General features: G+C 40.4%; 3 protein-coding genes across 3 annotated transcripts; 1 reads left to right on the top strand and 2 right to left on the bottom strand.

Annotated features, from left to right (window-relative positions):
* Positions 1-69: 69 nt before the first annotated feature.
* On the bottom strand, positions 70-4,593 carry LOC125285857 (skin secretory protein xP2-like). The gene is made up of 4 exons (XM_048230503.1): positions 4,357-4,593; positions 2,144-2,518; positions 860-922; positions 70-765 (listed from the first exon to the last, which is right to left on the bottom strand). The coding sequence occupies exons 1-4, from the start codon at positions 4,445-4,447 to the stop codon at positions 746-748; spliced, it is 549 nt and encodes a 182-aa protein (XP_048086460.1). The 5' UTR covers positions 4,448-4,593; the 3' UTR covers positions 70-745.
* A 1,357-nt stretch (positions 4,594-5,950) lies between these two features.
* LOC125285856 (60S ribosomal protein L30) lies at positions 5,951-8,968 on the top strand. The gene is made up of 5 exons (XM_048230502.1): positions 5,951-6,033; positions 6,150-6,198; positions 6,741-6,886; positions 7,313-7,443; positions 8,865-8,968. The coding sequence occupies exons 2-5, from the start codon at positions 6,178-6,180 to the stop codon at positions 8,918-8,920; spliced, it is 354 nt and encodes a 117-aa protein (XP_048086459.1). The 5' UTR covers positions 5,951-6,033; positions 6,150-6,177; the 3' UTR covers positions 8,921-8,968.
* Positions 8,969-18,506: 9,538 nt separating this feature from the next.
* On the bottom strand, positions 18,507-25,766 carry LOC125285233 (lysosomal-associated transmembrane protein 4B). Its single transcript, XM_048229569.1, has 7 exons — positions 25,481-25,766; positions 24,375-24,492; positions 22,860-22,933; positions 22,593-22,715; positions 22,404-22,502; positions 21,463-21,558; positions 18,507-20,165 (listed from the first exon to the last, which is right to left on the bottom strand). The coding sequence occupies exons 1-7, from the start codon at positions 25,571-25,573 to the stop codon at positions 20,091-20,093; spliced, it is 678 nt and encodes a 225-aa protein (XP_048085526.1). The 5' UTR covers positions 25,574-25,766; the 3' UTR covers positions 18,507-20,090.
* Between the last annotated feature and the right edge of the window lie 1,510 nt (positions 25,767-27,276).

The raw sequence follows: 27,276 nt of genomic DNA, 5'->3' as shown, positions 1-27,276 counted from the left end.
GTCATTTTCAACATTTGATATGTTGTCTGTGTCCTTCTTGCAATTAAATATGAGTTTAAGAGATTTGCAGATTATTACATTCTGTTTTTATTCACATTTTACAGAATGTCCCAACTTTTTCTGTTTTGGGGTTGTAGAAAGATGAAGTCCGTCTTTTCTCATTCACAAAATATTGACTTTTGCATAGAAAAAGTCAAACTTTCACAGCAAAGCTTGTGTTTTAAAGAAGTTTAGAAGCTATATAACGATGTAATTGATACACTATCTGATGTTATTGTGCTGGTGAAATATGGTATGTACAAAAGTAGAAATCCTTTCCACACACCAACAGAAGAAAACAAAGGCACAGTCAATCTATTAGACTCCAGTCCAGGAGACTGGTTTGTCTAGCTTGGCAACAGGCAATTGTAATAGATGACCCTCACCTAAGGGACAATGCTGAAAACACAATTGGTTCCTGATAAGTTTAACCTCACTTGGTCAACTAAATCCACTATATAAATGGGGTCTAAATATCCATTCCTGTAATCAGGCTTCATTTATATCTTTTACATCTATATCATTTTTGACAAAATATAAATACATTTATCTGCTATCATTACATTGATAAAGCAAAACTATAGAGTTGAATAGCTGCTTGACTGCCTCTGCAGGTTCCCTGTGGATCAACAGTCTCACTTTTGCACGTTGAGAGATTTGGTGAGCATCATGGGATTGTGTGAGTACATCCATCTGTAGTGCTGTCTTATGATCCCTCTGTGGGAGCTGGAAAAAAAGACAGGAAATGAGGTGAATGTGCTGGAGTGTAGAGGAGCAGAGAGCCAGGATGCTCATTTCACACTCGAGGCTTTGCTCTCACCTGGGGCTTCTGCTGTGGACTCAGCTGGGGCTTCTGGTGACGCAGCGTTGTCTTTTGCCCCCTCTAATGAAGATGACAGCAGAGAATGATCATTATTACTAACATCCTCTCATTTATTGTGGAAGTTTGGCTTTTGGAAGTTTAGTATAGGCCCTAATCATTAAACTGAAACTGTAAACCAGATAACAGTAACAGAAACATAAACCTTAAATGTTGAAAGGAAAATCGGACAAAAAATGTACCAATTATAATATGGGTTGTCTAATCATAATTCCATCAGCATTTTAAGACAAAAAGAGATGAAACGGCTGTATGGTAGCCGTCTGGCACCATTTGCTGTCCTCTTAGGAAGTTTCACATTGCCAACTGCAGGTTTTGTTGTCACAGCCAGCTCAGGCTGATGTCAATGACAGCTCTACCTGCCAACATTTCACCTTCCTTTCCTCTGGTGTCAAGCACCGTGTCTCACCACACAAGCTCCTGTGACTCTTAGTTAACCTCAAATCACCCTTAAACTACTATTATAAAGTCATTCAAAATGTACTAAGCAAATAATTACAGCCTAGAAACTGCAAAGCTTTGTTACTTATCTACAGATGGTCAATGTAATATCTTGGCAATTTTGCATTATATAAACGGGAACAGTCTCTTATATTCAGCTAAATTTGCATGAGCAGCCATTAGCATTTACATATATATCTCCTGACCAGGGAGGCAGCTCTTGCCATCTATATAAGCTGTGTTCGAATACAAAGAGTGGGATGTACAAAAATGTCACTAGCATTCCATGTAACTGTTCCCCTTGGGTTTCTGTTAAAGACAGCTCCTAATAAGTCATTAGATATTAAGCTGTGACAGACGACACATATTTGAAATTGAGTGTATGTGTACACTCTGTCCTACTGCCACATTTGAAAGGTGTTTTCAGGTTAATAACTACCCTTGTGAGTTAATTAAAATACAAGGGCCGGCTTGTGTACTGGAAACCCATAGTAACACTGCCTGTAACATGGAAGAATAGTCCTGGGGGGAGGGGAGAAGTGAAGGTACAAGTAACTCTCAAAATGCTTTAGTCTCTAGAAACTCTAGAAATGCTTCTGTCTTTCTATATCAAAGCATTCATGTCGCTGAGTATTTTTACATTAATCAAGAAATGCTTCTTCTTTCTTGTCTCAGCCATACCTCTTCTTCTGAATATTAAACAAGTTACAAGTTGTAATGGCATGCACTATATCCCTGCACGTGTGCACGTTTTAAGCCTGGTAATGGATTTGAGATCCTCACCTGCTGGCTGGGCGGGAGACTCAGAGTTGTCTGAGGCCTTAGCAGCGGTGTCAGAAGCAGGTGCGGTCTCATTCGAGGTGTCCCCCGCTGGGGCATCTCCCTCTGATGCTGCTGGTTGGTCTGTGGAGTCACTGGAGGCCGGGGCAGAGGCAGGGGCAGAGGCCGGGGGAGAGGCAGGGGCAGAGGCCGGGGGAGAGGCAGGGGCAGAGGCTGGGGGAGCAGCCTCAGAGCCCTCTTTCTTTGGGCTCTCTGTGGGTTCTGCTGCAGCCGGGGCTGTGGAGCCTGCACTGGGTGGTTTTGCAGAGGTCTCTGATGCAGTTTGGTCTGGGATTGTCACTCTGTCTTCTGGAATGCCACCATTTTCATTTGTTGTGCCTGTTAGTGCAACAGAGCGGAATTTATTACAGGGATTTTTTACAATTCTGAAGGTCCTATCAGACAACCAGTTAAAGATACACTATGCAAGATTTTCACCTTTACAAAGCCAATTTGATGGTAAACAAACTTGTAATAGGCGAATCGTTCACCTAGCATAGCTATACAACATAAACGTAGCAAGTGCCTACTGAGAAAACCAGCCATGGAACTTCCAAGAGCGGCCCCAGCCAAATCTCGAGAGAATCGTGAAAAATTACCTTGTCAGCATATAGCACTTTGGAGATAGTTTTTGCCTGTTGTTAATCAATCACCTCCACAACAAAAGCATCTGCATTGCATATAGGGGGGATAAGTCACGAGAAGTTTGCTATTTACAATAGCAGAGTAACATATAAATACATCGCGAGTCTATAGGGAGCTCTACAGTTGCCAAAAACCTGCATAGTGTACCTTTAAACTACAATCAAAGCAAATTTTCTAAAAGGAGTATTGTAATTTACAGGTGACAAGTTGATGTTTCAACATTCCAACACTGTAATGCTTACACAGGTAACCAAATCTATCCTGACCCATGATTAAAGACAAGCACAAACAAATGAACAGATAATGGGTCAACAAGAGGTCAGACAGGATCAGGCATTGATGGCTTAGATTTATCACTTGTCCCTTTGTAGTTTTATAAGTCATTATACATTCCAAAACATCCCACTCTATGACAGGAACTTCTAACTATGTCTCCAAAGAACATAAAATATGACTGTGACTGTTAAGCAAGTTGTTTTGAACACGCCGAAATACAGTAATCTATACAGACTTTGTGAATTCAGATTAGGTCCACAAATGATATCCCTAAATAATGTGCGCAATTGTAGGCCCTACAAGGATAGTTCAATGGTCAATCTTATAATTATGACAAGAATATACTGAAACAAAAAGCTCAAAGAATCATCTATGACTGACATAAGATGTGTGTGGTGTGGTGTAGATTGAAGTGATGAAGGAAGGGCATGAGGTGTGTTATGTAAATTATCACTGAGATGACCTCAGGATTTACATTAGATCATTAAGTAACACAGCTGACTTCTGTTAAATAGAAGAAAGTTCATGGAAGTTATTCCTCTCACTTTCAGTGATATTCCACCTCAACACTTCTACAACCCCACTTGAAACCACATATAAAAGAAAAAATCAGCACAACTTAAGTGGCATCCTTGAAAACATATGTAACAACATTTACCACATTGTGTTGATTGTGACAGCCTCACTCAGCTGAATCAGTATCATACAGGTGATGCTCAACTGATCCAGGAAAGTAAGCAACTACCCAGGGTGTTGAATTTCTGGCTGAAACTAAAGATGTTACACTATCTCTGCCCATGTAACAGTTTCTAAGGGAGAGAGGCATTAAGCAGGTCGAGTCTATTATAAGTCCCCACTTTAATTAGAGGATTTGTTTGTCAATATTAGCAAACATACTAGGCAAGCAGGAAGTCCCACTCCTGAGTCCCCTCTCCCTTCATCATGCAGACAGCATAGCCTACTGTAGACTAACTTGGACACACAGTAAAGTCTTGCGACTTTGAGAACAGCTTAGGCACCCTTATTTCAAATGTAAGAAAACTTAATTTCGTGCTAAGCCCAAGCAGCTACGTTCTTTCCTTTCCTTAGACAATCAGTTAAATGTGTTCTAGTAACCTTAAAGAAATCAAGGTAGTTTCAAATGTGGCATAGCCTAACACAAACCATGCGCAACACTTCAGTGACTTGACACTAATGTAGGCTACTTAAAGTTTTCTTATGACATCTCTGGAATTCAAGGAAAATCGCATGCCCACCTGTTGTGCTTGTTCCATTACTTTCCTCTTGTTTTGGGCTTGGTTTGTTTGCCTCTTGTCCTGTGGTCTGCGTACTAGAACTACACCCCATTCTATAAAAACATATATTACGACAACGACAGAAAAGCCAGAGGTCCCTTAGTAATGTCCGAGTCCTTGATAACGTGCATAGATGTTGACTGTCACTCTGCGCTGATGCAAGTCTACGCTGTCCTCTGCCCCGTTCAAATAAAATTATTGGAATACTGCTCCACTCAACCGCGCAGTTCTTGCGCATGACAAGTTAAAACTAACCGGCAGAGGATTTGTTGTGTTCGGTTACCATAAGCGTCCAGCATAAAACCCACCTGGCAGGTCACTATGAGATTTCGTTTCCACTGTAGAAGGTCTATAGATATTATAAAAGTAGTAGGCTAGCCCTATTGAATCAGAAGTAATTATATTCAATCAATTCCACAATTCCATTATTGAACAAATGAAACAAATTATGACCTACTAGAATTATAGGGGTCCAAACCACAGTCTTTTTCTGGACTTATAGCTACCACACACCAGCCTCCTAACTTAATACACCAAATGTTTCTCCACACTATGGCTCTAGGCCTACACACTCTTCATCTAATTTGCTTTAAATGAAGTTGAGGTTTATTATTTTCTAAATTTATTTCTACAGATGACGACCCTTTTCACCAATGACACAAGCAAATGACCATGTCTATTTGCTCCCACCCACATTAACAACTTGAATCACTTCACTCAGGTCAAAGGGGGGCGACAAAGTAGGCTACTCTTAAAATATGATCTATTTGATGATCAAGCCAGACCACATTTGTTTATCCATTAATAGGCTACAATTCCTTGTTACTTGTGTGCCCTTTTCACATTACACATTTTTCTAAGCACCACATGCAAAGGTAGGACATCCCTATCAGAGGGTAAGCCTAGGCTATGTTGTACAGTCACTGACAAAAGTATTGGCACCCCTTTAGAAATTTTGTTTTTAAGCAAAATACACACACTTTTGAGCTTTTTTGAGAAAATAAACAAACCAGGACCATTTCAATAGCTCAACACAACTGAAACAACAATCGGTTTCCCCAAATTCAACACAAAATATCACCAAAATGCTGCGGGAAGTGAAGTGTGGCACCCTTCACAAAAAGAGTCTTTTGCACTGATAAAAGCACACTTTTCTTGTTATCCAGTGCTAATGGTATAGTCAGCTGTGGTAGCATTCCTGGGAAATATCAAGTTTATATCAAGTTTATATCAAGACTCAAGTTTACTCACTTTACATTTCTATTGGTTTCTATGGTATCCTTGTTTTCTCCAAGGATTTCCAAATATTTGAATGACTATCCCTTTATGCAGCTGATTATCAGTGCCAGGAGAGGGTAATAGGAGTATCACCTAGTTATTGTCATTTAGTCAGTTTAGACATACTGCTGTTCATGAACAAAACAGAAAACTGAACCAAAACCATATAACTAACTACAAAACCTATTGTCACTCATTTATATGGTTTTGGTTCAGTATATTCTGTTTGTTCATGTCTAATTCATAGACATTCTCTGTTACCTCAGCGCCTTCCTCTCGCGATGACAGCCACAGATCGTCCAACCGCAGTGCACACTGGGAAATTCTTTCTCTCCGAGGCCATATTGGGAGTATCAGGCTGTGGGTTTCTCTCTGTATTTATATTAAAAAATAACCCCTATTTAACTTATATACAGTCTTCTTAGTGGAGATATGAAGGAAATGAAAACATGTGCTTTTTCTCTGTGTGTGTGTAGGTTGGCCCGAGTGGACTAAACGGCAACGATGGTGGCCACAAAGAAAACAGTGAGTAGACCCGGGTGCTGTCCATGCTTTAGCACACTTAGCTGGCTGGCTATGCCACTTCACGTGGATTCGTAGCTGGCTAGATAGCTAGCTAATGGTAGATGTGTTAGTGTAGTTTTCAAACTTGATTAGCTGTCCAGTCCGCCTAATAAATTAAGTTGTCCTACGTTCACTACATAGACACCGCGTTGAAATGGATGTCACATGTCTGTGTTTGTATGTTCGACTATTTAAAACGGCTATGACTTGATCACGGTAACCTGTTTTTGACGGCATCGTTAGCGTTAGCTGGTTGATTAAGATGGTCATCGTGTAACGCTATCGTGTATACATCATAGACTTACGTTAGTTAAATAAGGCGTTATCACGCATCTGCTTTAGTGTTACTTTTTGCGTGTGTCGAAGTTGTCATTCAGAATGTCTTCAGGTGTACACTGTCTCTTGAAAGATCTGTATTGAACACAGGAGCAGTATCGATAACAGTAGTTGGTAACAGTGGGGTGCTGATGTTAACTACTAATGATTATTTTTTTGTTTGTTAGAAAAAGTCCCTGGAGTCCATCAACTCCCGACTCCAGTTGGTGATGAAGAGCGGTAAATATGTGCTGGGATACAGACAGTCCCAGAAAATGATCCGTCAGGGCAAAGCCAAGCTGGTTATCCTGGCCAATAACTGCCCAGCTCTGAGGTAGGTTGTGTGTGCATGCAGCACGTCCTTATCACCTTTGTGGGACTGAGACATATTGTAGCACTGTCTGCTTTATGAATAGAGCTAGTGAGATGCCTACAGAAACATGCAAATGCTGGAAATATATCTCCAGGTGGAGTGTGACTGTGTTGAAGGTAGTGGTGCTCAGCTGATAGAATACATTGTCATGCCCTATAAAAGTTTTACAGATGTGCACTGTAGCGCCTTATGGGCGATTGCATTCTGAAAGTGGTCGTTTTAGCATTGTGTTTGTGAACCGAATGTTTATGTGCAGATGCTAGTTTTCCCTCCGTGGTGGTCTTGTTCATCACTCTGTGTGTGATGGTCAGTGTTTGGAAGCCTGTTGCTGATAGTTTTGACCTACTGTATTAGCAGACCGCAAATTGACCTTTTGTTTCTCCTCAGAAAATCAGAGATTGAGTACTATGCCATGTTGGCCAAAACCGGTGTCCACCACTACAGCGGCAACAACATTGAGCTGGGAACAGCCTGTGGAAGATACTACAGAGTGTGCACACTGGCCATCATTGATCCCGGTAAGTTGCTGTACTGTACTCCACTTGCAATACATCCGTCCCAAGCTGGGAGTTGTATGAAAAGTAAATGGCAGCCACTACATGGCATTTATGTTGGTAGTGCCTCACTTTCTTGGTGAAATGTAAGCATATGTTTTGAAACCCAGCTTTTTGATATACTGGAATTTTACAAAACAGGAAAGCTTGGCCTTTCTCACTGTGCATTCCTTGGGTCTTGTTTTGTATTGTTTGTCTTGCACTGTTTGATCCAGCTGGGCTCATGATATGGTTAGCCTGGCTCGGCATGGTGATGATACTTTGACCAGGATTGTGATATCACAATACAGTGATTCTGTGATACTCAATTTAAAGGTAGACAACTAGCCTGGGTTTTCACATGCTGCCTTACGTGCGCTGATTTTTATCCACGCTGCTAGGCAGCCTGGATTCCATGGAGCAAATTTTCGCCTCAGTAATGGGACCAATCACAGAACGGAGGGAGGGCAGCAAGACAATGACACACGAGCTACGTACAGACACATTTGATAGACATTCGTAGCGCCCAATAAACGGCTCTGGGCATTCGTAAACCACGTTTCAAATACGAGACAACAGCAATTCATCACAATATCTTTGTAACTGAATAAGAAAAAATACCCTTAAATAGGCAGAAATCAGAACTTTTCCCCTTCACTATGAGGTTAACCTCATTCATGTCTTATGAATCACCACAAGAAGTCAATTTAATATACGAGATAACACTGGAAGTATTCATTTAGCAGTGGTAAACAGTACGTTTAAAACTAGATTAATAAATTGGCCAATTAGAGGGTCAGGTAATGCATGGCAGGTCCAACACCTACACTAAATTCATGTTCATGTTTATTTTTCTATGATTGTGGTGGGTCTCTATGTGGGTCAAGGTCTCACTTCTGGTGTTTGAAAATGAAAAGGATGTCCAGAGAGTATGTGCTGCACTTGAAATTGAGTTCCAGTTCAGAAAAGGCCACTGTTGTTGAATATTAAATTGTAAGGTTAGCAGTCTGCTCAATTTCACCTGTCAGTATTAGGTTTATTGTCCTTGACCTGCATCTTACCAGGTTCAGATCCAGTCAGGAACACAATATACCTATATATATATATATTTTTTTTTTTTTATAATGCTGCCAATCAAAATCACTAATAGCAGGTGGCCTCATTTAAGCTTAAGGTAATCTTTTCACAGAAAGGTGCATTTAGGGAGACTGCATATCTGTTTGTACAAGGCTAGACAGACGGGTAGTCTGTAAAAACTGTCACAGGTCTTTGCAGACTGCTCCAGATACTTTGTGTGTGGTCTTGCATAGGGTGCATGCTGTTTCAAGAACAAATGCAGATGAAATGGCTGCAGACACAAGTGGATGCTATGTCCTAATGGGTCTGTCTCTGCTCTGTCTCCACAGGTGACTCTGACATCATCAGAAGCATGCCAGAGCAGCAGCAACCAGGCGAGAAGTAGACGCTCTTCCTACACTGCTGTTTTAAATAAAGTTGGTTAAATTGTCAATGTCACTGCTGCTCTGCCTTTCATTATAAATGGATGCTGAGGTAGTCAGACTTGGCTTTGCATCATATTTCATGAGGCAAACATCACCTTTTGAATATCTATCTAGGCCACCTAGAGATTCATGCAGATCTGAGAAGAAATAATATTATTGTATGAAGACTACTTCACCCCAGTAAGACCCAACTCTACTCTGCCTCTGTTTGGGTCGGACCCTAGCATTACCATAACCATCTCACTCCTGACCAACTAACCATCAAAGGCAACAAGCCAATCAGATGTAGAGTTCTCCACCATTCTGAGGTGGTAGGTGGCTGAAGAAGCAGCTGAGACTAGCGGAATTTAAAAAATTATAATAAGGATGCTGTAAATGTACTTGTAATACATTTATCATGTGAAGATAATATATTTATCTTATCTAAAGTTGACCCCTACACAGCATGAATGTGACCCAGTTGACACCCCTATACCTCTTTGCATCCCTGATATTTATTTGCCACCCAGTGCTTGCAGATTGTGTAGTGTGTTTGTTGTTTGATTTCAGGCATTCTGAGCATGGTACTTTTGTTGTAGTTCAGAAAAGATTAAAGAAAAAAGACTAAAACTTGGGGTGAAAATAATTTCCTTCACTGAAAAAGGGCAGTTTATTAAAGTGAAAACTGACAACAACAACAAAAACTTTAAAATGAGCAATGCAATACTAAACACAAACTAAAAGAATGCTCTTTGGTTGCTTTCACACCGCCATGGTTTGTTTGGATTGATTAAGACACTGGCCTAATAAAATGGACCAAGGATGAATTAAATAAATAATTTAATGCAATGCTTTCATCTTACCTAAAACTACTGTCCCTGGCAACACGCATGAAATAACCCTCTTAGAAAATGTTCATTCAGCTGTTTTGCTTTATAGAATCACAGATGTGCCTCAAAACTATTTTTTATTCTGTAACTTAACAAAAATGTAGACATTTTAGGCACTTTATTTTTCAGATCATGTAGAGGGAAAAATGGTATCACTCAATCCTGAGGAAAACAATTATGGAATCTCAAACCTAAAACATCATAATTAGTACACCTCTGGCTTAGAGTTCACTAGTAGGGTCTGGGCACTCACCGTTCGCAGTACATAAAATAACGTTAAATTAAAAAATACATTTTATTTGTTTCTGCCTTTTAATTCATAAACACAATAGCCTCTTTATTATTGCATACAAGGGTATAAAAAGATGCACAAGTTTATCACCAATTTTAAGCATGTATGAGGATAAATATTTATAAATAAACATTATTTTAGTTATGGCTTACGAGATATACCACTCATTCAATGGGATTAAGATCCAGACTGTTTGTTGGCCATTGACTTTTTCCTGAAAAAAGTTTTAACGTTCTTTGCTCTATAGCAAGATGCATCATCATCCTGGAAAATGACTTCCGCAATTTTCAATGTACACTTGTGCATTTACTGTAGAGGTAATGACTGCCATCTCCCCTGGTCCTTTTCCTGACATGCAACCTCATATAATCAGTAACTGTGGAATCTTATTTTCTTCAGGCAGTCGTCTAGATTTTTTATTTACAGTTAAGAACACATTCTTTCATACCCCTGGTAAATGGTTAAATAATTTAATAGGGGATTATAGCAGTGACGACTTTTATTTTGAAACAGTTGTGGGGAGAGGAAACAGTTGACTGGAGTCAAAGTTGATGACAACTGACTGTTGCTAGAGTAGTTATGGTGGTTGCTAGGTTAATGATGTTGGTTGCTAGGTTTTAATGGATTGTGGTTGCTAGGCTGTTGCTAGGGTACTTGAAGTCGTTTATTGCTAGGGTGTCCATGGTGGCTACTATCAGAAATAAAGTTAGTACAGAGTTACTACAGTGGTTTGCTAGTATAATGGTTGCTAAATTGGTTGCTAGGTAGGTGGTGGTTTAATATAGTAGGCTAGAGGCATAGTTGATGATAACTGACAGTTGGAATAGTTGAACAGTTAAATAGTTGGATAGTTTAAATGGTTAAATTATTTAATAGGGAATTATTGTAGTGGAGACTTTTATTTTGAAACAGTTGTGGGCAGAGGAAACAGTTGAACAGGATGTGTAGTCTTAATAGAGCCAGTTTGTATGCTTAAAGCCTGAGACTGGCAGTTGATCCAGGTGGCCTGAACACCTGTCATAGGGTTCTAATTGCTTAACGGCTCTATTGTGATGTCACAGCCCAATGTTAAGTCTATGGGGAAATTTTGAGTAGTTTTTAATTAATAGTTTAAAAAGTATAAAAGTTACAAAGTTGAAAAATACAAAGCCCACATGTTCTAAGTAAGACCTACGTAACATAGTTTGAATGAAGTTTCTACGTTAAACGGTTGAATCTGCATTAACTGCGTTAGAAGAAGAAGCAGCCTTGGAAGAACAGTACATTGCATTTTCATGCACTCTAAAAAAACGTGACTGATCTGAGCTGCTTAATCAATTTGACTGATTTGATACATGATACAACAGTAAACAATGTTTTCTTAAAGAAAAACAAAATTAGATTGAGCATGCTGATGGAAAAGGAATTTAGTGAAACGAACTGTAATGGCAACTAGAAAATGTAATTTCGAGGAAATTACCAGTGCATGAAAATATAAACATACTGTATATTAACATAAAATGCCAAACAAACTTTTATTTGGTAGGAGTCATAGTTGATAACAACTGACAGTTGAAATGGCTGAACAGTTAAATATTGGCTGAAATAGTTAAATTATTTAGTTTATTGAGTGAGGACATTTATTTTGAAACAGTTGTAGAGGAAATAGTAGTCCCCAAATTATTTTTCAAACGATTCAGGTAGACCTATGGAACCATCGTTCTGCCACCAACATTTCGAACCGTTCGAACGCAAAATATCGTTCCCTTAAAGTTCCCGGCAGTGTTTGGCGGGCCTATCAAGTCTATTTTTGTGGACTTTACCTTAGAATAGACATACTCATTATTATGACCGCCACGCAGCGAAGCGGCGGTCATATAGGTTTAGTCAGATTTTATTTTTATTTATTTATTTATTTATTTATTTATTTATTTTCTTTTTCGCATGTCCAAATTTCCGTCAAGGATTCCCGGGACACTGAAAGACCGGGTAGACCTAAACTTGGTGGGCATGTAACCCCATATGGATAGCATGGAACCATTTTTGATCTGTAGCCTCCCCGCTGGACTACACCCCCCGAAAGGAGGGTAGGGCAGACACAGTTTTCTGTGAATATCTCGAGAACCGTAAGGTTTAAGAGGTCCACCTTTTTTTTGTATGTTGGTCTTAAGGGGGCATGTCAACCCATCCCATTACCACTTATTTCATGTATAGCGCCACCTAGTTAAAAATTAAAAAGTAAAAAATTAGGTGTTTTCACCACAATATCTCTGGCTGACATGGTCAAAACTGCACAAAATTGAAAGTGTAGGATCATTATGACGTCCTCCAAATGCATGACAAGTTTTGTGAACTTTCATTCATGGGGCCTTACAATAAAATAATTTATGTGTACATTTAGTGACCGTGACACCAACAAGGATTCCCGACACTGAAAGACCGGGTACTGATTTAAACTTGGTGGGCATGTAACCCCACATGGATAGCATGAACCATCGGTTTTCGTTTTGATCTGTAGCCCCCGCTTTTCTGGACCCCCGAAGGAGGGTAGGGCAGACACAGTTTTCTGTGAATATCTTGAGAACCGTGAGGGCCTAGGGATGACCAATTTTTTTCCGTATGTTTTTCTCCAGGGGTCATGTTAACCCATTCCATGTGCACACATGTGCATAAACAGATACACACGCACACACATACATTCACAGTAATCATATGTATGACACATACTCACACAGTAGACATATGTTCGCATGCATGCACATGCACAAACACACAAGCACGCACACACACACACACACACACACACATAAACGTGTACACGCACACATGCACACAATTCAAGAATTTCTCAGAATTATGAACAGGCAAGATGGGGGTGGGTTTGTATAAAATGAATTTTACATGTGAAATCTATGAACTAATCATGTTTTGGTACTTGTTGTCTAGCAGATACCAGTGAGAATTAAGTGTGGATAATGCAATTTAGTGAGACAGTTAGAATCATATAGGCCTTTCAGCGTGATTTATTTTTGTGGAAAAAATGTGCTGGACTGGGCGGTGGTCATATTTTGTACCGCTCTGCGGTACATCTAGTTTCCCCTTGATTTAGCCTATACCGTAGCTATGCCCAAAAATAATAAATCACAGGCGGCATCCAAAAACATTCAGATGGGCTATCCATCCCATAGCCTACAGACTTACTGTAGGCCTAACCTATGCCTATAAATAATTTCTTATCAAAAATATTTCTGGATACGCTAAACTCCTTACCTGGTTGTTGCCTAAGTTTTATCCATATGGAGATCTTCAAAGGCTTGCGCTTATAATTCCAACCCTGTTTATAAACGAACCTGTCTGTTGCTGACAAGGCCTATCTAAAATTTCCCGCTTAACTCTTCTACATAGAATAGGCTATAATTGGCGCAAAACATTTCAAATCCCGACTTTTAAAAACGACAAGGCGGGACAGGCAAAATAGGCTATTACGCATAGGCTACAAACAATATTCAAAATCAGTTTCAGTAGCCTTCGCCACGAGCTGGCCTAAGATCCGAAGTGGCAGACGGATAGGTTACATTACAACAGCAAGACAAAATATACACATTTGGACCAAAGGTCCATTTATTCGTTTTTTTTTTCAGACTGCAGAAATGAAACTAGAATTGCGGTTCCGAGGAACTGCAAGAGTGGGTTTGATCAGTGGCATGGAACTCGGCCTCATCCAAGGATTCCAACGGTACCTCATTTATGAAAATCAGGCACACAGATCAAAAGTTATCTGCATTAACGCAACATCCAATAAGCTAAAACGCATAAATATTGTGGTTGCTATGCTGGTTGCTAGGGCAATCATGCTGGTTGCTATGGTGGTCACTAGGTTAGAAGGCCAGCCCTCCTGAGAGGATTCGAAGGGTCGGTTCTGAGGTTGTTGGCTGCTGGAACCGAAAAATGGACTGCATTTTCTTAAAAGACAATGTGACTGAATGTGACTGAAGTGCGGGCAAAGTTTGCACAGAAATGTACGATTTTTCCCACCCTCATCGACCTTGTCATAAAACTTGTTTAAATGATCACACGACGCCTCCTTGCTGCTTTGTCGTCTACATTAGCCTTTCTCAAACTTCTTTGACCTGAGGCCCAGTCAAGGCATACTTTGGGGTCATAGGGCCCACCTACATGAACCCCCATCAAATTGTAATGATATCACAATTATTATTATTTTTTTACTATATTGCTATACATGCACTTCAAAACAGTCAATGTTTAAAGTGCTAAGATTGTTCACAAAAGTTTGTGAAAGCATGCACATCAGAGTACTACTTTACTAATGTAAAATATAATTAGGCCTATACTAGTTTCATTGTTTTTGCATTGTTGCATGATGCTTGCATGAGAAATACTTCTCAAAACAACAGCAATTATATGGGTGTCGTTGTTTTGGGATGTTTCCCTCATGCAAGCATCATACACTGATAGAGTATATATATGCTATTTAATTACATTTCATTTGAATGTCTGAATGTAAGAATTCAGGAAACACAATACCAGCTTTTAACATTTCTGTTGTTTACTAGTTTATGTAAATCGCATAACACATGAACTGTTTACATACTACTGATAGCCCATTACTGTACACAATAATACTGTGCCCATTCATTAACATATAACAAGCTTAAACAATTAGAGCTGTGATGTCACAATCGGAATTAGAATCCTTGAACATTCCGCCATTCATTTCAATGGGGCCCAAAAACGCCGAAAAACGGGAATACCGCGAAAACGACAAGGGCCAGCGACACGAAAGTAACAAGCAAGTTACACCGGTTCGGGCCTGAATTTTTGGAGTTCGAACTGCGTCGATAGCTCAAACGGTCTAGGAGCAGTAGTTCGGCCAAAAAGTGGGTGAAAAGGAATAATAAATAAAGTAAACTTAAGAAGAACAATAGTGGGCTTGCTGGATCAAACCCACTAATTATTAGGCTGTTATATAGAGAACAAAAAAAAAAACATTATTAACCGGTTTTGTGGATTTCAGAATAACATTTCTGTTCCGGAACAGTTGAAGACCATTTTGTTTTCGTTTCCGTTTCCGCTCCCGCTCCTCGTAAAATTCTGTAAAATTCCGTTCGTTTTTCGTTTTCGTTCCTTGAACCGGTTCGGAGCCCTTGTCTTAAGAGAGCCAGATTGTATGCTTAAAGCCTGAGACAGAGTATATAGTTTAAAAGTTGAATGTAGATAGTGTAATGGATGTTGATAGACAGAAAGTTGAATTGGATGTTGATAGGCAGATTGTTTAATGGATGTTGGTGGATAGTTTAATGGGTGGATGAGTGAATGGTTTGAAGAGGATGAATAGATAGAAAGTTGGATGGAATGTGCCTTATATCCTTGTAGAATGGAGAGACACAGAGAGAGTTGGCCTAGTTAAGCAGAAAGCAGTTGATACAGGTGCAGTCAGTTTAACTGGCCCTTTGATGGGTCCTAGTTGAGCAGCTGGAAGTTGATACAGGTGCAAATCAAGTTAGTTAGTCCATTGTGATATCATAGTGCTAATGCAAAGTCTATGGGGAAAAATAAGCTTATTTTTTGTTAATATCTCAAAAAGTATAAAGTTTACAAAAGTGAAAAATACATTCCTCAAGTGTCCTTTTCAAGACCTACGTTACAAAGTTTGAACGAAGTTTCTATGTTAAACGGTTGAAGCTGAATTAGACGCAGAAATTTGGTGGGAAGAAGAAGAAGAAGAAGAAGACTTCGGATAACAGAACCATTTTCATGCACTGTAATAATGGGGAAAAACGGCTTAAATCATTGGTTGTAGTGTCATGGGTCCTGTTCTGCTCCAAGTGACCAGCAGGTGGCAGAGTGTATGGTTTTGATAAAGGTTTTTGTTATAGATATTAAGTGTAAACTTTAAAAGTAAAGTAGGACTTTGTCGCAGTTTAGCTTTACTTGTGTACAATCGTTCATAAAAGAGTGATATTCACTTCAAGATGTTCAGCACATCACATCTACTTGTCCTACAGATTGCTGAATTCAACCACCATTGTGACACTCATTTCTTTGTAGTTGTATGATTTCAGGAAACACTAATTTCCCTGTGATGGCTTCTTGGAAGCTGATATACCTATTGGGGCAACTAATGATGAGCTGTTCCCTTGCATACATACACATCCCAGGTTCATATTCACGTTGGTCAGTCTCTTGTGCAGGAGTGCAGTCTGCTCAGCGCCTCCAGGGTCAATACTCACTTCTGATTCATTAAAATTACGTAACCCCAGAGTGGGAATATTCATTTCATAACCCGATTTTATTTTCTGTGTCTTGGCGCCTTTGGCTTGGGATGGGGCGAGTTCCCTTCTCTCGCCAACGTCAATGACTTTAGTGCTTGTGACTGAAATGCAGTAAGGACATACTCTGTGAATCTAACACGGGTATTAAGAGATTTACAGGTTTAAGGTTAGTCCTGTGCTTGCAGTTACATATTGACATCTGAAATGCACTTAGAGCATCATAGAGAGCAGTAATGGTCTCTAATGCCCACATATGCATGTGGTGTAATAAAATCAGGCTCTAGGCACATGTTGTACTTGAACCACACTTAAGTGTACATCGTTATAAGCTCTAGGTACATTTGGTAACTGGGGTTGGGTAACATAGCAACTGGGGCTGAGACAAAGTGTAGGCCTACCTCAGACCTTTCTGGGCTGTTTTGGCTCAGTACTGGGGATTTGGCCTCTGTTTCTGGAAATCATTTGTGTGATACTACTCTACACCAAACAAATATGAACTCAGGATAATGACAGGATAATGAAATTGAGACAGACTAATTGCAGGACAGGTTTCTGGGCCATGGGTGGATATTGTTTGTGCCAGTTCTATACTCTTAGTAGATTTTTGGTGGCCTGCATACTCTCGTCAGCAAATAAAAATTTCATAACGGCTTCCACGAGGGAAGGAGAGATGGTGACTTTAATCTCAGCTACAGTGTAATGAGAGCATGTGATGTGAACAAGACCTTATAATACATCCATCCATCTCTCTGCATCCCATCTGAGAGCAGCATAATGGCTATGAGCACAACAGGGAGCAAAGGCAGGTAAATGAAGGGTAATCCTCTAGTGCACTATTGCAGCACAGCATCAGCTCACGAGCCAGACACTGCAGCACAGCACTGCCCCCATGCATCAGCACGGACAAGTGGATCACACGATCATCCAGGGGCAAAAATCGAAGAGGTTAACGGGCCATGACTCTCATCGCATGGATTGGTTAACTGTCGTTGTTTTGAAGTGTGCTCTATAAATAAACTGACATTGATCGATCCAACTCCCCCAGTTATTGATGCAATGCCTAAACTGAGGAAACAGGATGATGTGACCGTGTTCATGTCCATGTTTCAAAAACTATTTCTCTGCAGTATGAGTTCTCTGAATGGATGTGTTCACTTTTAAAATCCTCATGGTCTGTGGTAAGGGCTTTGGATGAGGTTTAAGCTTCAATGACAAGGATGTTGTCCCACCAACTTGATTAGGATTTAATATACATTTTCTGCCAAAGGGATAATCACTCAAATCCTGACAGACAGACCTATATAAAACAACTTTAAAACTAAAAACAGCCCTCAGCTCTTAAGTGATTTGGCCTACTTTCTTCTGCATGTGTGCACGTTCACTGAGCCCTAATACTCCCATCACCACATAAATCAAATAATCTCAATCAAGCAGGCACGTGCCGAGGGCTCTCTGAGGAATGAGGACAATGGCCTGGCTGAATCCCACACTGTAGGCATGCATGCATGAAAATGATGACGTGGCCAGCGGGGCCTCTCTATTTTAATGAACTCAATAAAGCCTTCAAGGACATGGTCACATTCCAGTGCTTTACCAAATGTAACTCTCATGTTGAGGATCTGTCTGTAATTGGTGCTGCTGAATAGCAAGGGCTTAATGGCACGCTATGGCACTGAGACATTAATATTGAAAGATGTCTGACAGAAGAGCAGAAGCAAACTCTGGGGTTGACCCACTTGTGCATGGTCCGTCCATCCGGTGATACAGAAAGTAGGTGACCACGTCTCCTCCGATCAGACTACATCAGCCATGATGGCAGGCAGTTTTCCAACAACTTCATCAGTGCCGTAAATCCATTCTGATCCTCCTCGGATGGACCGCGCACAAGAGATTGTGACCGGAGCGGCTGCCAAACACGTGAAACGGCACAGTATGGTGCATGGGCTAGCCGTCTAACCCAGTCAGGGCTGACACGGCCACTGTGACTTTAATTCACCTGCACTGATGACCGTGACAACACGCACAGCCACAGTTCAGCAGCCTACAGCACGCGCCCAGGCATCGGAAAATCCCCAGATGAAACCATGCAAACACAGAGCAACAGCCATTCTGCTGAGGTGCTGAAGGAGGAATTTTATTATCAAGAAATGTGCAGAGCCAAAAGACAACATGTGTGACAGGACAGTACAGCCTTAAAACTGAATCTTAATCCACAGCTTCTAAACTGTGTCAGCTGCTGTATTTAGTAAAAGGTGACTCTTTGTAAACAGCCTTTATAAGATAGACCTACACACGCTGGATCCAAACACTGGAGGATATTAGACATCAGTGACAGTTATCACATATCATCTGTCTATTTGAAATGCTGACCGTCTTTGGACACCACATTTTCACATCTGTGATTAGATAAGACGAAAATTTAAGTTGCAAAAGCTGCAATAACAGTAAAGGACAAAAGAGAAGCTGAATGGTGTTCTAACTATTCTAATTGTTTACTAACTGTAGTGCTTACCATGGTATCAACATGATCAACATCAAACTGTGTATTTTCCAAAGATGACATTATAGAAATACAGGACAAGACATTTCAAAGCTTTATAAAAAATGGGAGAAAAGGATTACAAGCTAACTACAGTAAGCTACTGAAGACTGAGAGGAAAGCATGTGGTCTTTTCCCTGTCATGGTCAGGAACAAGAAATAAGTTTTGGACCAGAAACTGACCATATCATTACTTCCATGTCATGAATTACTCATTCACACCCATTTCAAACAGCATCTACAACAGACAAGATCAAATCAAGATTGATATTATATGTGCAAAACCTTATAGGTCAGCTGCCAGCATAGGAACACAGAAATTGTTTTTTTCTGTTAATTTTACCATTTCAATCTTCTCTATTATTATGCCATCCAATTTCTCCATCTATCTGCAAATATTGCATGTACAGTACATATTTCGTCAACATGTCCAGCCAACTCACCTCACAAAGTGAGTACCGAACCCAAAATTCAATTGAACATTATTCATAGCAAATGGGTTATATTATGACAACACACTGTCACTGTCAATGTGTTATCTCAGGAAGACATTTGTTTTTTTTAAGGGTAATATTAATAAGCGCTACTGAATGTTAACAAAGTTCTGTTAGACTTGGGAAACTTTGCCATCACAACATTTTCTTAAAGTTTGTACATAGAAACATAGTATGAAAAAAAATCCCCTAGTTCTTACATTCGGGGCAGGTCACCACAGAAATGGTCATTTGAAAAGTGCTTTTGCGTAACCCCCAAACATGTCACTCTCATTGCTTTACAAAAAATGAGCTATCTCAGCAGATGACAATTCTGGAGAAATTCACAGTATTAGAAAAGAGGGGTTCGGGATAGGCGAGGATGGAGGGAGTGGAGTTTTGGAGGCGCACTGAGGGGTACACGCAGAATCACAGAAAGTGCAAATGGAATTGGAGCTGACACATAGCTACTCGTTGCCTGGACAGCTGGGAAGCCCCGCGCGGGGAAGGACATGGCAAAGTCATGCTCACAGCTCCTGAGAGAGAGAGGGGGGGGGGCAGGGCTGCGGGTGAGGCCGGGGAAGGTCCTTTCTTTGGAGCGGGCAGGGAGAGGGCTGGGGGAGGGCTGATTGAGAAGAGTGTCTCTCGTGTGTGCTGCCTCTCAATGGCTCTCTCTTTTTCACGCTCACGCCGAAACATATTGAGGAGGTGGCTCCTTGGGTGGAATAGCGATGGCCTCTTCATATGGGGGCAGCAGCACCTGCGACGACACACAAACAGAAAAGCACCATTAGACATGAAGCTTTGCAACATTTTAAAACAATTTTTAAAAGGCATTATGTACATCATTACAGCAATGGCATTCATTACAGCCTGTACCCTAAGGCATTACAGCCTGTACCCTATGTGCTTCTCTCATCCAAATATTTATATATATATATATATATATATATATATATATATACAAATAGCATCAGCCATGGCTGCAGGGGGACCTGTCAAAAGCTCTCAGTAGCATGACAAGGCCAGAGTCTAGCTGTGTGTCCAATCCAGGCACGGCTAATTAAAAGGGGGAGAGTGAAGGAGTGTGAGTAGAATATGCTCCGAGGGGATAGCACTCCAACACTGTCAGGAGGTCCTGTGTGCATCACTGAGAGAGTCCAAATGAACTGGACACACACAGACACTTATGTAACTCTCTGTGAAAGCGAGCGCGTGCGCGCTATGTATTCTAATGGCCTTTCCTCTCAAAGCAGCCAGGCACTTGGCGATGCCCCGACACCAGAGAACCAGCTGACCAACACCAGCAACCCTATAATCTCACATAAAGACACTGAACCACTCCATTACTGGGATATTTAGGACATATGCCACTATCTAGCACTAACATGTGTGACACAACAGCAGCTGAATAATCAAAAGATGAACCAAAGAGCCAAGAAGAACACAGCGTATTTTAAGCGAGAGCACCTAGCACAAGCACAGAGCCCATCGCTGTGAGGCGTGAGGAGGGCTTGTCTGGACTGGATCAGCGAAGCACGGGGATGTTGCAGAAGGCATAAGGAAAGAGGCTGGAGATTAGTTATGGCTGTGGATTATCAGCATGGCAGACTAAGGAAAATGTCCTCCATAACACCCTCCCCTGTAATATGACTCAACAATAAGAAGGACATGAGGAGACAGAGCTGATCCATCAGTCTCATGCAAGCCCAGCTGAATAACAAGTTGTACAATGTATTCATTAGTCCTCTTGAAGACTAATGTCTACCCAGGCCACCAATTATCAAACATGTTTAAGGGTCTATTCCCACAATTTAAAACTGCAATAAGACCAAACCCCCAAAAGGCTCAGAAGACTTTACATATTCCTATTGCCTGACTGTGGCTATCTCATGACCAGTGCAGTGAGCACTGTTTTGACCACAACTCGTGCTCTTATCTTGCCACTGGCTGCCCAACAGGCAACATAGTCAGTCAGCTGGCTCAGTGATGTCGCTCGAAGGGCAACTGCGCATAAATAGGCAATGCAAGGACACCGTGTCATATCCTTCACTTACTGCGGTGTCGTTTGTGGTGACGTAGACCAGTACTTCTGTGGAGCTTCTTCCACTGACGTACCGGTAGCAGTTCCAAACGCAGGCAATCAGGTAAGCCTGTGGAAGGCAAGGAATGACAGTCTATGAGGCACTCATTCAACCATAAATGTGCGAGTCCTTAATGAGAAATTGACCCTGCCATTTTCCAGTTGACCCACAACCCCAATCGGTCACAGTGGCACCATAAAAGGTTATAGTCTACGTGTGAATAACCCTGGTGAAGCTGTACTGGAAAATGTGAACCACAAGGACAGAAATATTGTTTTGAGAAGGCAAACATGAGCTCATTTGTCCTTTAAGCATTTTGACGAGCAGCTAATTTTGGAGCAAATGCATGTTTCTGATGGTACAAGCCTCTTCTCTTCTCTGCCTACCGGCATTCACAAAGCATTTTATTCCACATCATAAGTCACATGGAATAATCTTGCCTCTGGATGATGGATATCTATATAAAGTCACAGGGGGTGGCGTCTCATTTCAGTTGCATAGCTATCTCATGCTCATAGCAAGCTTTAGAATCAAACTAAGCTATTAGTATCATAAATTCCATAGTTTCATATTTTATTATGTGTGTGAAAGGCTCTACTTCATCATAGGTTCTTCATCTGGATTTTAAATGCATCTGCAAATAAATTTCATACACAAATCTTCCTCAGAGGCCAACCCCAGTCTCAGGGAGAGAAAGTCAAAAGCCCTGACAAGAAATCTAAACACGTAGTCAGTGCAGTCTGCTGCACTTTTTCAAGAGGAGGAATACCTATCAGGTTTATTACAGCAATCCCAATTGCATGTCAAATGTCTGAACATGAACATATTGTTCACCATATCAATTCTACATTTATCACCATATTTTGCTTCTGCATACCTTTGTGAAATGTACCACACTATGCAGTGGTCCTTACCTTAAAGGACAGTATGCAGCCAACAAAGATGAGCACTGCAAACACTAGGCACATGTTGTTTGTGGACATGATGTCCTCTTTGTATGGAAAGGTTCCAGGCTGTAACGATTAACAAACCAAACATTAACATGTATCCATTTCATTACAGATAATCACTAAAGTCTGAATGAATTGTAAAGTTGTCCTCACCAGCTGCTGAAGGTAGTCTTGCACTGTGTTGGGATACACCACAACACTAATGGCTACCAGGGTGTTAAGGGCGAAGTCGAAGACTTGGTAGCAGAAGAATGGAATGATCCAAGCAGCATGTTGCTGTGAACAGAGCAAATAACAATAATTTAAACATTGAAAGACTTTAAACTTAAATAATTGGAAATGTATGACTTGTGATATTCTCCATACAGTTTCAAAATCAAAACAATACATTCCATCATGAGGAGACGTAAAGGGCCTTACCTTATAAGCCCCATATGTTGCCATGCCACAGATAAGAATCATGAGCAGGGAGATAGCAGCAGCAATACACATATCTGGGGAAAACAAATGCCATATTCTGTTTTAGTCATATGGACATGTTACTGTCTGATATGACTGACTTGACAACACACGACTGAATAAACGACATAACTAAAATACACAACTAAACTTTCTAAATAAATCTGCTCACAGAATTGATCAGTAAGAAACAGTTTGGTGCTTACTTGGTGTTACTGAGTTACTGTATGAAACATGTATGAGCAATTGTGTGTTTTCCAGATACACACCAGATTACATCCAGTACAAGATGTTTCGTCTTGGCCCAAAGTATTTTGTTATAGTGTTGGAATTTTATCAAATTAATCCAGGGATTCCAGACCATCCCATTATAATCAGCACTGATTGACTATTGGCACAGTAAAATGGCCTCACTTCAGTGGACCATATCAGCATTTGCTCTCCATATAAAATTGGAATGGTAGAAGGGTGCACCACCAGAGCTGGGAATGTGAGTTGGACATAGAAAGACAATTAATTTAGCATATAAAAGATGGAAAGTCTGAGCACTCCTTCAGTGATTGTAACATAGTAACTGGTAAGGTTTTTGTAAGTCATTATGAGCCACCTCTGTTATTTCCAAAGCACACTACTAACATGCAGTTAGCCTTTTTGTCTTAAACATAACCATGGTAAGATTTACAGACCAATTTGAATATATTATTCCTTTTATGTATGTCACTTTCCAATATAATTTCAATAGTGACAGCACATACTGTATGTAAAAGACTGAATCATATCCCCAGTATCTATAAATTTGCTTTCTCCATGTAATTAATATGGGTTTATTATTATTATTTTTTAAATCCTTAATCCATTCTGTCTGGATCACCACATGCTGTGTTTTCAAAGTAGAATTACAAAACAAAGACGACAGAGCGACAGCCCTGACGCAAGGAGACTAAACCAATGGCGGCCTTCAGAAGAAGACTTAATCCCAGTGAATTAGGAAGGTCGTCTTTCATAAGAGTCACTAGGCATTGGCAGCGAGGATGCCCAACTGATCTTTCACCAGCGGGAGGTGTCACCATGCCACATCTATGCACACATAAACTTTGAGGACACCCAACATACAAAACTCTCTATATCTCTTTCTCTCTCTCTCTCTCTCTCTCACACACACACACACACACACACACTTACAGCACCACCTGGCCCAGCCTGTAACGAAATGAGAGAGGGTGTGGCAGAGTTCTACTGGCAGGGGTTATATTTGAACACATGCACACCAGGATATCTATGGCTTAATAGTCCTTTCCTTTGGAGTAAGTGGGCAATCACAGGCTATATGAAACCTAGGACCAGGAAAAGAGTCACTCCTAATAGCAATGATGAGGCCTTAATTGTTGTATTATCTGGTATGATAGCCTACTACTACTAATACAAATTCCTTACAAGAACATCCAATTTTGTAAGTCTATGAAGATCCATACTCACTTGCATCATCCATGACATCAAAGTCTGTTCCCAACTCGGCACTGGTGAGATGGTAGTGATACTGGACCGGGTCATTTAGGGCAGATAATAGGATGAGTAGGACCACTGCATTGATGAGCTGTTGGGGAACATAATGTAATTGAACCTATGTTGGACATTTGTAATGTTGCCTTGAGTTGTTTTCTTCAACATGCATGAGTATTATATTCAGAGTTTAGACAATGTTAACAACATTGGCCAGCCAGTAAATCAGCTACATAGGTTATATAGAAACTATAAAAGTGTAGGTTTGCATCCATAATGAACATTTGCTGATTAATATCATCTTTATTAGCAAGCGTAAAATGACCCGCAATGAACCGCTGACGGCTACTGAGGAAACGTGCTGAAATGTTGGACAGCTCCATGGGAGTTTGTGGAGCCAGGCAGAATCCAGCTGGGTTGCCCTTGCGATTTAACGTCAATATGACCTGAAGCACATCATTTTGCTGATGGCCTTGATATGTTTTGTATTGGTTTGCTTGTTTATGATTAGTGCAAAGTCCTTGGTCATACATTCTAGGCTATTCGTTCTGGAATGTTCCCGTAGACTGACTCAACTCATGACTTAACCCATAGGCTACATTTACTTTTCACCATCTATAAATACCTTTGCTTAGAGATTTGGATCAAGGTAAGAGATTTGCTCCGGTCTATTTTTACAGGGCAAAAGGGCTCTAGTTTCTAAAAACAAATTTTAACTTTGAAGATTTACGTTACGCTATGTTGTGTGACATCACCAACAAAAGCTTTGTTTGCGTAAAGGTTGACAGCGTTCATTGAAATGCTCTGCAACACAGACTACCTATGATGGTGCATACCAAACAATCATGCAAGAAGAGAGATAGCCACAAACTGATTTAAGATAACCCATTTTCAAATGAGGAACAGCGTTACACAAAATGGCCAGTGGATAGCAATGAACAGAGATATTAACGCTGCCTCACAACCCTCAGGGGTTTCAAAAATGGGGGTTATGCTTTCAGAACACACAGCTGAGATAAGCTATACAAAACACAACAGGCTACACGAAACATTGTGCCTAATATCTAAAAGAAACGCCTTACCATATACCAAATGCCCAAAATAATGGTGCCCGTCCGAACATGACAGCAAAGGCAGCAGCTGGTGGTATACCATCTGTCCCACGGGGAAATCATCTTTCCGATCCTGAACAATGAGACTATTTCAGGAAGCCTTTCCTCTACTAACTTGAGGATTTTCTATTTTGTCATCTAATTATAGAATAATTCGCGATAACGCAGGCTCGTTAGAATCTCTGCATCCAGGTTGTGCTCAGTCCAGTGCTGTTTCCGCTGTCCAGAATCTCCGCTCTGCAACACCACATTAATCCAGCTCATCTTGGGAACACGTGACCGGAGGAGGATTTTGAGTCAGACCAGAAATCCAGTGATGCAATTCGTTGTTCGAGAAGAAACGAATGAAGGTGTCGAGTCTAGGTGTTGATGCTTTGGGGAAGTCTTTTCTGAAAGAAGCCTATTCATTCAGCACCATGAAAACGCCCATTGGGTCTGTTTGAGCCAGTTTCAACAGTTTGTCTTTACATATAGGCTACAGCATTTACAGAAATGCGAATTTAGATGTAGCGTAGTTTTTTCTTTCTTTCTTTCTTGTTGTGGCAGACAGGTGCTGTCTGACTGCTTTAAAAGTAAATAACCCTTCAGTAGCCAATATGCTTTAATTATTATAAGTTATAAGAATACAATGTGTCGCAATATTCAATTGTGCATCCTGTATTTAGCCTGTTTCTCTTCTTTCCCGTCCTGAGGAATATAAAGTAATACAAAACAAGACAAAAAGTAAGTTCATGGAAAGCATTGTGATATTTTGTGTTGGATAGTAAGGCCTATAGATCAGATTTCTATGCTTCTCCTAAACTCAGTTTTGTATACTTTGATGGGCAACATGTTGTTATAATAATAATAGTAATAATAATAATAATGATGATGAAAATAATAATAATAATAATAATAATAATGATAATAATATGTGTTTATTATATATCTGTGTGACTGTAATGATGATAAAAGTCAAAGGACAGCGGATGAGAGGACATGGCAGATGGTCACTGCTAAGCACAGGGTGCGGACCAGCATGCTGACGCCATCATTACACCTTTGGAATTTGGAGGCCTGGGAGGTCAGTGTTGGATGTAGACTGAAGCCTGTAACTACAAACTCAAACAATTGTCATGTTTGGGGATGATGTGGAGTTGCTCTTGATCCCGTCTCAAACCAGCTGTCACTTCCACTGTTGCCAAAGCTTATCAGAGGCTGAAATGAGTGCAGTGTGTAAGGATGTCAAAAATATCATGTGAATGTTGAGCATTGTGGTCCCATTGAAAATTTGTCAGATTGCCGACTGAAATTCAGGAACCAGCACGTTGCACATCACAGATTGATTTGTGGAGCTTGGAGGAAGGTTTTCTCCTTTTTAATGACACTAAAATGAATACATTTTGAACTTAATGAAGTGATGACCATACATACAGGCTAATAATAAAGTTTTATAGGGCTCAAATGAGCTCATATTACCTGAACTACAATCAAGTTACAAACAAGTTGCAAAATGTGTCATTCAAAGATTGTGAGGTAAATGCCTCTCTGAGTAAGACCTGAATAAACAACAAATAAACTGCAGATCATTGAGATCAACTATAGGTTCTCGACCTTAATGGGAAAAAAATCCTTTTGAGAATAAGACCTGTTATTCAGGAAGTCTCCATTCAAAATAATGGCATTTGCAGATGAGATAAGCCAGAGAATGAACCAAACAAAGCAATGTCATCCTGTAATGAGAGAGAGGGAGGATGTGATGTGAATGAACGGGCTAGACTTAATCC

This window comes from Alosa alosa, chromosome 20 (genome assembly GCF_017589495.1).
Source record: "Alosa alosa isolate M-15738 ecotype Scorff River chromosome 20, AALO_Geno_1.1, whole genome shotgun sequence".
Taxonomy (NCBI): Eukaryota; Metazoa; Chordata; class Actinopteri; order Clupeiformes; family Clupeidae; genus Alosa; species Alosa alosa.
Note: the sequence above shows the minus strand (reverse complement) of the source record. Positions and strands in the feature narration are given on the sequence as shown.